Consider the following 10558-nt stretch of genomic DNA (forward strand, 5'->3'; position numbering starts at 1 on the left):
TTTAAGGTCACTATGTAGACTCAAGAATACCAAGAGCAAGTTCTAGAAACATATGCACAATTAATGATGAAACACACATGAAAGAATTGAAGGCTAAAAAATCTCACTTGGGTAAAGAGCATGAATAAAGGCAAACAAGCAATTCGTTGCTTATGCACCCTATTTCTCAAACTCTCAAGTCAATGGTCAAGTGATAGCTCAAAATGGATGGTTCTTTTATCATAGGCGACAAGTCTTCACCCCAATTACTACCAAAAAAATTTTCAATTCAAGACAAAACAATTCTATCCTAAAACAAAATAAAAAAGCAACAAAAGACAACTAATCAATCTAAAGCAAAAAAAAAACAATAAGATAAGTACCTCATTAGTGTCCCTATCCACCATATCATCCCCCAAACTTATTCAAAGTTATGCAAAGAATAAGTGTGAAAAGTTGGTAGAGAAGGGAGACTTACATGGTATGCAAGCAACACAAAACACACCAAAAACAAACTGAAACGATAAAATTAAAAGTTACCTACTAGGGGTTACCTCCCCTACAGTGCCTTTGGTTATTGTCGTTGACTCGACGTCCTCCATGATCTACATCATGTCACGCCATAACTGGTGGTGTTAGACTTTCTGTCAATCTTGGAAGCATATGATCTAGCCAATCTCTTCTTCCACCAAGTATTTTTCAGAGCTCCATCAGCCATTTTGGTTTTCACTTTGGGTGAATTTTCAGCTTTTGTTTTCTTCTCCTTCACTTTAGGATTTAATGCAGTCTCTTGTTTAGAACTTGATCCACCACATGAACCAAACATCCACTGCGGCAAAGAAAAACCCCCAAATGTGGACTTAATTCCTTGTGCCTTTTGGACCTCTACAACATGCACAACTTTGCACTCCTTTTTCATAACAAGTTCCTCTTCCTCACGACTCTTCATAGCATTGTAGATAGATAAGATGTGGTATTTGTTGCCCATATGAATAGTGAGCTCTCCCTTTGCTATATCTATCAATGCTTTTCTCATTGCAAGGAATGGACGCCCCAGGATAAGCGGTACATTCACGTCTTCTTCCATATCCAACACTACAAAATCGACGGGAAATATGAAGTCGTGTACAATCACAAGAACGTCCGCAACAATTCCTTTAGGATAGGTGACGGTTCTATCTGCCATCTGCAGTGTGATTGTTGTCGGCTTGAGAGTGCCGATCTTCATCTTTCTGAAAAACGATAATGATATCAAATTTATGCTCGCCCCCAGATCACAAAGTGCCTTTGTCTGTCTGTCATTTCCAATGACGCATGAGATGTTGAAACTACCATGATCTTTAAGCTTGGCCGGTAGCCTTTTCTGAATTATGGCACTACAGTTTTCAGATATGTTCACCGTCTCATAGTCAATCTACCTCTTCTTCTTGGAGAGCACATCTTTTAGAAACTTTGCATATGTAGGCATTTCTTGAAGTGCCTCCACCAATGGGATATTCAAGTTAACCTTCCTAAAGATGTCTAAGAACCTTGAAAAATGAGCATTTGTCTTCTTCTTCTGAACACGTTGAGGATAAGGGATCCTCACTTCAGGTGGACTATGAGCTGTAGGTGGTGTAGGTGAATGTATAGCCGTGTTCTCCTTAGGTAGAGTAGAAATCTGCACAGTCTCATTTTCTTTGACCAATTCCTTCTCTTCAGCTCTCTTTTCTGCTACTCTATCCTCATTTTCGGATGGCATTGGAGGTCCCTCATAGCTTGTTCCACTCCTCAGATGTATAGCTTTGCAGTCCTTGGGATTGATGATAGTATTTGATGGAAACTTTCCCGGTTGAGTATTAGCACTCACAGTTTGGGAAATCTGGCTGATCTGTATGTCAATATTCTTTAGATGAGTGGCCATTCCTTGCACGTCTGATTCAAATTTCTCCATCCTTTGGTTGTTCTGTTCCATGACCTTGTTAGTCTTAATCATGAAGGACTTGAGTATGTCCTCTGTGGTCATCTTCTTTTGATCATTAACCATTCCATCAGTAACTGTGAACCCCTGAGGTGGTTGCAGAGCATTATTGGGGTTCCCATAAGAGAGGTTGGGATGCCCCATGTTCCCGTACTGATTATAAACTCCACCCTGATAGTTAGATTATAGTACCTGTTGTTGCCCCCTTGTTGCACGTAGTTCACATCTTCTAGACCTCTTTGGGGTCCTTGAGAGGGCAGCCCCATCGCCATGTAGTCAAATTTCATTGTAAGAGCATCCAACTTGTCGGATAAGGTGCTTATTGGATCATGATCTGTAGTGGAAGCCACCTTATGCACCTTACTCCTCTCATTACTCCATCCTTCATCATTATAGGCGAGCTCCTCAATCACTTCCATAGCTTCATTCACTCCTTCCTTGAGAAGATTTCCACTTGAGCTCAAATTCAACTCCCGTTGTGCTTCAGGCATGCACCCTTTGAAGAATGTAATGACTTGCACTGTCGGGGTTAACCCATGGTTGGGACACCGCTTCATCAGGGCTTTGAACCTCCACCATGCATCTCTAATATTCTCTGCAGGGTTCATCTGAAAGGCAATGATCTCATGTTGCCTCTTAATAGCCTCACTCGGGGGATAGAACTTTTCCAAAAACTTTTCCACCATAGCATCCCATGTTCTAATAGAACCCGGTTCCAAACTCTCCAACCAGTCCTTTGCTAAGTCCTCCAGGGAGAAGGGAAACAGCCTCAGTCGAATCTGTTCATCTGTCACTCCATTCAACTTCGTTGTGTTGCAGATCTGAATGAACTTGGAGAACATTGCTTTTATGGGCATTTCATGTTTTGTGAGTTTAGAAGTTGCAGCACTTACTACTATTTTCCACTTTATCGTGTTAGCTTGAGGGCAAGCTAGGATAAAGTGAGAGGGGGAGTAGTGTGGAGTATATGTACAGAAGCATGATGATAGGATAGCTTGCCTTTGCTATGCTTGTTAACTTGACTTAATTATCTGGATCAAATTGAACGAAGCATGTCAAATCTTGAATTGATCAGTTGATAGGTCAGTTGGCAGGGTAGTAAAGTCAGTCAAGTATGTCTGATCAGCATATGTGTCTAGTGGTGTTAGGAAAACATGAATGAACTGGCAACAATAGAAGGCATAAAACCCTTAGTGAAAGTGAATGAAGAAGAAAGTACATGTTGATTTGTGAGGCCCCTCATTCCAAAGTAAGTTGATGTCAGTCTAAATGAATTAAGAACGACAGAAAAGCCCAAATTTTTAGCCAACTGTGAAGCCCTCTAAAATGTGAGTTAGAAGCCAGAGTAGAACACTTTCTACTAAACAGAGAATAGAGTGGTTGCCACTTGATGCTGGGAGGAAAATGACATGGGCTAGTGAGGACTAAAGGCAATAGGAATAACCAGTTGAGCATACTTCTTTCGAACTACATGAACCTGCCTCATTGTAAGGGAACCCCATAGTAACCCTGTTTTTAGCCCACACTTACAATTCTCCCTTCTTTTGAAACCATGAGCCTTCCTGCCATGTGAATAAGGGGATGGGATGGAACAACTAACCAACTGGGGTAGAAGGGGATAGTAAAGAAAGAATTATAGCCAAGCTGGCAAGAAAATAGAAAAGAAGTACATGTATAGTAAAAAAAGAGAAAGGAAAGAGAGTAAAAAAATATAGACAGGTAGGAAATAATGTAACCTGACCCTATGGAAAGAGTTAGATAAATAAGGCCAAAATGGCCAAGGATATCTCCAAGGTTAGGAAACTTTTTGAGTTGTACACAGGGAGGTTGTTCTAATTTCATCCCTAAGTTCACATGTCCTTCATATTTTCTATCTAAACTTTGAACTTAGAACCCCTAGGACTACTTACCAATTTACATCATAACCCTTAGCCCAATTACAACCTTGAAAAAGACCTTAAGGAACTAGCATGTGTCAATAGAACTCAAGCATCAGTGGCATGACAAAAATAAATGAGAGAATGGCCCTAACATTTCTGGTAAGGAATGAGTGACCGAGTGAATCCATCAGTTGGTTAAGGTAGGGGTTATCTTGACAAACTGATAGACTGATCAGACTGAACAAAGAGGAGGGAGGAATTTGAGACTGCAAAATAATTTGAATGACCTTAAACTTGTGGGGAATGTTGCCAAAAGTTGAGCCAGTTTCAAACATGAAGATGTAAATAGTTGTTTGTTGCTTGTGTACGTTTGTTTAGAGTTTGTTTGTGTTTGTCGAGTCAGTCTAGTGTATTTCTTAAGAGTCCTTTAAGGAACCCATGCATGTAACTTGCCCTTTTTCTTGTTGTTCTTTCATACTTGAGGACAAGCATGGTTTAAGTGTGAGCGATTTGATAGGGCTCGTTCCAAGCATGGTTTTATAGGAGTTATTACACTAATCGGGTCATTAATGTGCGAAAAAGTGGTGAATTTAAGTGTGCAGGAGTTGAAAAATAGTGGAGCGGCTAAGCATTGTAGCAACTTGATCAGTTGGGAAAAGAAGCGGAAAATCACACAAAGTTAAAGCAAAATGGATCAAGTGAAGGCAGACGGAGAGACTGGACCAGGCAGCTTCATGAGTTGATCAAGACAGGATGAAATCATGAAGCAGCGAAAGGATGAGTCATATGAGAGATAATTAAGATGAGCATTAATACCAAATCAGGAGTAGCCTACCTTAGGGATTTGTGCCCAAGGCCGTCCTATAAATAGTGGAGAAAATGCACACAATAGGAGGATCCACAGTCACCATATTCACACACTTCATCTCACACCGCAGCTAGCATGGAGCAAGTAGGGTAGCAGCATCTGGAGGAGGAATTTTGCCACCACATCCCTCTCTTCTTCCTCGCCTAGGGAGAAGAGAGCCTTAAATCGTAGAAGTAGTTTTTGTCGTTTATGTTTCCTGAATTCCCGAGGGGTTGATACATTGTTCTACTTAGTTTTTTCAGCTTTAGTTCCTGTTTAACTCTGAATTCTGTTGTTGCTTTTGAAGTTTGATCTGAGTTAATTCGAATGCGAGTAGTTTTTATTGTTTAATCTCTGAGTTTGTCGTTGATATTTTGGATTCGAGCTGAAGTTTGTTAATGAAATGGAGTTTTAATGCACACTGGTTTGGATCTGATGTTTCCTGAGTTTTAGCTTGCTTGTTTAGATTTAGTTATGTTTAGCCTTCGCCGATCGATAGTGTTCTGTTCTGTGTTAGATGTTAGATCTGCATGATGCAATAGCAGTTTACTTTTGATCTGTCTTATTTTCGTTCGAATTACATAGATCTGGTTTAGATAAGTCACATTTCTTGTTTTATGCTAAGAACTCTGTTAGATCTGTAGCCATTTCTTATCTAAGTTAATTTTGGTTGATTGTAGAAGAAGAAGATAGTAGTTCGTTAGCAAAAGCATCCATGTCACTTTTTCTCTTATTTCAGCTTTATTGTTATGTCTTGAGTCAGTGGTCCTTTTTTACTTTTGCAGAAATACCTTTAGTGTGTCAGTCCAGTTGATCAGTTTAATATGTCTTTGCTTAGTCTTAGTTAGTTTAGTTGATCCTTTAGTTTTAGTGACTTGATCAGTTCAGTTTCTTAGTCTTAAACTTAACCCATTGTGAAGCGTGGCAGCAGCCAAACCTTCTCAATGTCCCAAACACAACTTGACACGCCTCTGTCCCTGAGGGATTCGACCCTTACTTCTCTTTACTTGTCTATAGTATTGTAGGTTAATGTCTTGAAAGCCTTAAGTCTCTCAGTTTGCACAACCAACGACTAGTTAGTAGCTTACTTGATCCGTTGATGGGTTTAACCCTATATGTTTTCATCTGCATGTGAGCTGGAGATACACACTTAGAGTCATATCATAAGAGCTTTCATGGATCCTTCTCAAATGGGTCTCTTTTCCTCAATTTCTTGGGTCTGCCAGGCATCTTCTTAGTCGGAGGTGGCTTGACTTTGTATCCTTCAGCCTCAGGCCACATATTCTCACCATTCAAAGGTGGAATTCCAAAATTGTGAACCAACTTGTACTTCTCTACAGTATATTACTCACTCACATACGATTCAACCTTCTTGTTCAAGAATGTAATCACTGAACAAGCATGAATACAAGGGATTCCCGTAATATCCCAAACCCTACACCCACAAGACCTCAAAGATGGTGTAACCACAAATCCGTGTAAAAGTCACCTCAAACAGACCCCCTAAAGCAGGTGTTGTGATACAATAACGACTCTTATACATCAAATCCTCCACTTTTTTTCTTATCCTCGGACACAATACATCATGACTGTCACGCACCTCATGCAGTTTCCTATAACATCTCTCCATCAACGAAGACCTAATGTCCTCTCACATGTTTATAACATGTTTAGCCCTTGCATCCACAATGTATGCATTAAAGCTTTCATACACATTGTTCAAGATTGAATCACATTTCTGAACGGGAGTAACGAAAGCCTTACAGAATCTGGTGACGTTTTTGGTCATTAGAAGGGCAAAGGCATCAGGAATTTCCTTCTCAAATTCATTGCATGCAGCCAGGTATTCCTTAACGTACGTGCTCCTAACCACTCCCCAGAAAAGACTCTTCAGTGTTGGGGCCTTGTGAAACTTCTTCAACACATGCCTTGCGCAATTTCTATGCTCGACCAGAGGAATGAATTCCTTAATAACATTCTCTAAGCCCTAAAATGATTAAACTTTATTAATAGTGCTTAAATTTATAAATATGAATGCATTTGGTTGAATAAGTACCTTTTGCTGGTCACTGATTATGGTGATTCCTACACCTTCTCCCAAGTCCAAATCTTCAGCAAGAATCCCTAGGAACTATTTCCAGTTGGCCTCATTCTCAGCCTAAACAACCACCCACGCAATTAGGAACATTTGATTGTTCCCATCACTTCCAACAGCCGTCAGGATGGCACCTCCTAAGTATGTCTTTAGTAATGCACCATCTAGCCCTATTACTCTTCTGCAGCCCATCATAAAACCCTTCCTCAACCCACTGAACCCAATGTAAATACCCTTGAACACAGACCGAATGCCAACATCAATCTCAAACCTACCTTCTTTATCTACCCTCATCAACTCAAGAACTTAACTCCTAAGCTTTGCATAATGCTCCTCTACCGATCCTGTCAGCAATTCAATTATCTTCTTCTTGGCATTGTACAACTTCCACTTGGATGCATCATATGCAAACCTCTGCACTAAGTCTTCCCGAGGCTCCTTCACAATTGTGTCAGGCTTAAGCCTAAACACAGTCAAATACCTCCTAGCAATCCAATTTGCTGAAACTATTTTATTTCTCATGTTACTAGAGCAAGTATGTTCAAACTCCACTCTTGACATTAGAAATGCCCCAACAGCGCTACTGAAACTCCCATAGCACCTCCACTTGCACGGTTTCTTACATCTAGGTTCCACTTGGATCTTTCTGGTCTGTTTAAAGCGTATTTCCCAACAATTTTCAATTGCATTATTGGTCAAGGCGTCCCTAACTTGGAATCCATCCATAAATCTAATTCTAGGTGTAAATTTCAATGTCTTGTGGTCACACCTAGGATCATACACACGCCTCAGATGTCTTTCTCTAATCCTTGAACTATCAGGGAATCCGATGCTGGTGGAATCCAATGACATCCCACGTGATTATGGAAATCAAAGAATGACTACATAACAGGTCTTTTTTCACAAGTGGTGGTGGAATCCAAAGTTATTCCATGTGCTCACAAATGGTAGTAGTGGAATCCTATGCTCAACAAATTACTTCTATATATTCACCTATATGCTTCAAGAAAATTACACACAAATCTTCTCACAATTATTGATCCAACTCTCCCTAAAAAATGTCGTCAAGTTTTAATTTTGAAGCTTTCAATCTTCTTGAAGACAATGAATGGGAAGAAAAAATTGTTGAACAAAATCAGCAAATCGATCAACTAATCGAGGATATAGCTATTTGGCCAACAACCTTGCCTTCACCACCTGCAACCCAGACAGCTAGAGCTAAAAGGAGATACATTGAAAGGAAACACGAAGAGGGTCATGATACTATTTTCGAGCAGTACTTTGCTGAAGATCCAATCTATCCTCCAGATTCTTTTCGAACAAGGTATCACATGCGAAAACCTTTGTTTGAAAAAATAATGAACAAGCTCACCGACACCGACAACTTTTTTGTGCAAAAGCGTGATGCTACTGGTCGACTTGGTATGTCTGCAATTCAGAAATGTACAGCAGTGATGAGGATGTTGGCCTACGAGGCAGCGGCCGATTTGCACGACGAATATTTGAGAATGAGCGCACAACTCATTCGCAAATCTCTCATCAAGTTCGTTGAAGGTGTAATTTCTAACTTCGGCAATGAGTACTTGCGAAAACCCAACGAAGAAGACTTGGCAAGACTTCTGCATATTGGAGAACAACGTGGGTTTCTAGGCATGTTGGGTAGTATTGACTACATGCATTGGGAATGGAAGAATTGTCCCACTTCATGGGCTGGACAATATGCCGGAAGAAGCGGGAGTCCGACAATCATCTTGGAAGCAGTAGCATCTCAAGATCTGTGGATATGGCATGCTTTTTTTGGAACTCCAGGTTCGAGAAATGATATTAACGTGCTTGATCAATCTTTTGTTTTTGATGATATTTTGGAAGGTCGAGCACCAAAGGTCAATTACATAGTAAATGGCCACGAAAAAAATATGGGATATTATCTCACTGATGGCATATATCCTCAATGGGCGGCATTTGTCAAATCTATCCCAGGTCCACAAACGATGAAGCACAAGTTGTTTGCTCAACATCAAGAGTCCGCGCGAAAAGATGTTGAGGTGTTTTGCAAGCTCGTTTTGCTTTTATCAAATGTCCATGTCTTATTTGGGATCGTGATATTATGGGGAAAGTAATGATTGCTTGCATAATCTTGCACAATATGATAGTGGAAGACGAAAGAAGCACATATTCGAACTATTGTGATCCAGCAGAATTTATTCAAGATCAACTTGGACAAAGTAGTCATGAGAATGAAGATGGAGATGCGAATAATGATTTCATATATTCTACGAATAGGATTGCGAGTCTAGCTTCTTACATGAAAAATAGAGCCCAACTTCAAAACAGAGAAGCTCACAAAGCTCTGCTAAACGATTTGGTAGAGCATATATGGGCAAAATTCGGCAATTGCAATTGAATGTCTAGTTTTCATCTTATGTATGAACACCAATTATGTATTTTCAATTTCGTATTTCAATGATTGTAATTTATGTTTTTTATTTGTTTGTTTTTAGTTTGTCATTTATTACGTTTTTCGATAAATTTACAATAATAACTATTTCATGTAATAATAGTATTAAAAAATAATATAAAAATAAATATATAATAGTGTGGTTGGGTGGTCATTGATAAACCATGAAAATATGTGTGGTTGGGTTGGATGAATATTAATGATGTGGAAGATGATGTGGAGGAGATATAAATGAATTAAATATTGAAAAAGTGGATGGTTGGGTTGGGTTGAGGGTTGCTAATAAACATGGTCTTAGGAGTCACAATTGAAATATTCCATAAATGGTAATATGCCTCACATTCCACTAACTTTTTTCCACTCATATTTTATTATAAAATATATAAAAGTAGGATCCACATTCTACTATTTTTTTCACCAACTTTCCTTTATATTTCTTAAAACCCTTGTTAATAGGTCTGTCAAAATGGATATCGGATATTGGATACCCGATATCTAAACCCGAAAAAATCGGATAATTGGATACCTGAAACCCAAAAATCGGGTTTCGGATCGGGTTTGGGTATTGAGAATTTTGGATTTTCTGGTATAAGGTATACCCGAATTATCCGAATTTTTATTTTAAATTAATAAATTATATATTTTTTCTGATTTTCAAATTTAAGTAATTAAAATATTAAATGTAATTTAGTTAACAGTTAGGGTTAGTTAATATTCTAAATAAGTTGCTGTAGTCCTAAATTAAAAAAACAAAAATATCATCGCCTCCCTCCCGAAATTAAAAAATCTCTCGCCTGCGCCTCCCTCCGCCGCCCCCACCTCCGCGGCGCCGTCTCCCAGCGCAGACACTCTCCTATCCCAGCGATTCAGATCAGCGCTCTGCTCTCCCAGCGAACGATAGTTACTCCCTCTCTTCTCGGCCGCCGTCCACCGCCGCCCACTCCCAGCGCCGGCAGTCTCTCCCTCTCCCAGTGAAAGCTTTATTTGTGTATTGCTTTTTTGTTTGATTATTTATGTTTGAAAATAATATATGATTCTAATGTGTTTATACTTTAGCGTATATGATTCCATATTTATGTTTGAAGTTTTTTTTTCTTAAAAAAAAATCGAAATAGAAATCGAAATCAAAATCAAAATCGAAATTTTGGACCTGGATACCCGACTCGGGTATCCAGGTACCCGAAATCAAATTCGGGTCGGATATCAGATACTAGATTTTGAAAAATTCGGGATCAGGTACCCGAAATTTTGGATCGGCTATCCGCGGGTACCCAATTTAACAGGCCTACGTGTCGAACTCAAATGAGACTCTTAAAGTGGGACGCAGGGAGTAACATCT

At 39.4% G+C, this 10558-nt stretch overlaps 2 protein-coding genes across 2 annotated transcripts; one reads left to right on the forward strand and one right to left on the reverse strand.

Moving 5' to 3' along the window:
- Window positions 1-589: 589 nt before the first annotated feature.
- Window positions 590-2796, reverse strand: LOC121803945. The gene is made up of 3 exons (XM_042203520.1): window positions 2155-2796; window positions 1398-2092; window positions 590-1355 (listed from the first exon to the last, which is right to left on the reverse strand). The coding sequence occupies exons 1-3, from the start codon at window positions 2794-2796 to the stop codon at window positions 590-592; spliced, it is 2103 nt and encodes a 700-aa protein (XP_042059454.1).
- Window positions 2797-7819: 5023 nt separating this feature from the next.
- On the forward strand, window positions 7820-8881 carry LOC121803946. Its single transcript, XM_042203521.1, has one exon. The coding sequence runs from the start codon at window positions 7820-7822 to the stop codon at window positions 8879-8881; it is 1062 nt and encodes a 353-aa protein (XP_042059455.1).
- The last annotated feature ends 1677 nt before the right edge of the window (window positions 8882-10558 follow it).

This window comes from Salvia splendens, chromosome 5, assembly GCF_004379255.2.
Source record: "Salvia splendens isolate huo1 chromosome 5, SspV2, whole genome shotgun sequence".
Taxonomy (NCBI): Eukaryota; Viridiplantae; Streptophyta; class Magnoliopsida; order Lamiales; family Lamiaceae; genus Salvia; species Salvia splendens.

Coding starts and splice junctions, on each gene's coding strand:
- LOC121803946 (XM_042203521.1), top strand. CDS start 7,820: ATGTCGTCAAGTTTTAATTTTGAAGCTTTCAATCTTCTTGAAGACAAT.
- LOC121803945 (XM_042203520.1), bottom strand. CDS start 2,796: ATGCCCATAAAAGCAATGTTCTCCAAGTTCATTCAGATCTGCAACACA. Junction 2,093..2,154: donor GTCTAGAAGATGTGAACTAC/GTGCAACAAGGG, acceptor GTTTATAATCAG/TACGGGAACATGGGGCATCC. Junction 1,356..1,397: donor GTGCTCTCCAAGAAGAAGAG/GTAGATTGACTA, acceptor TGAAAACTGTAG/TGCCATAATTCAGAAAAGGC.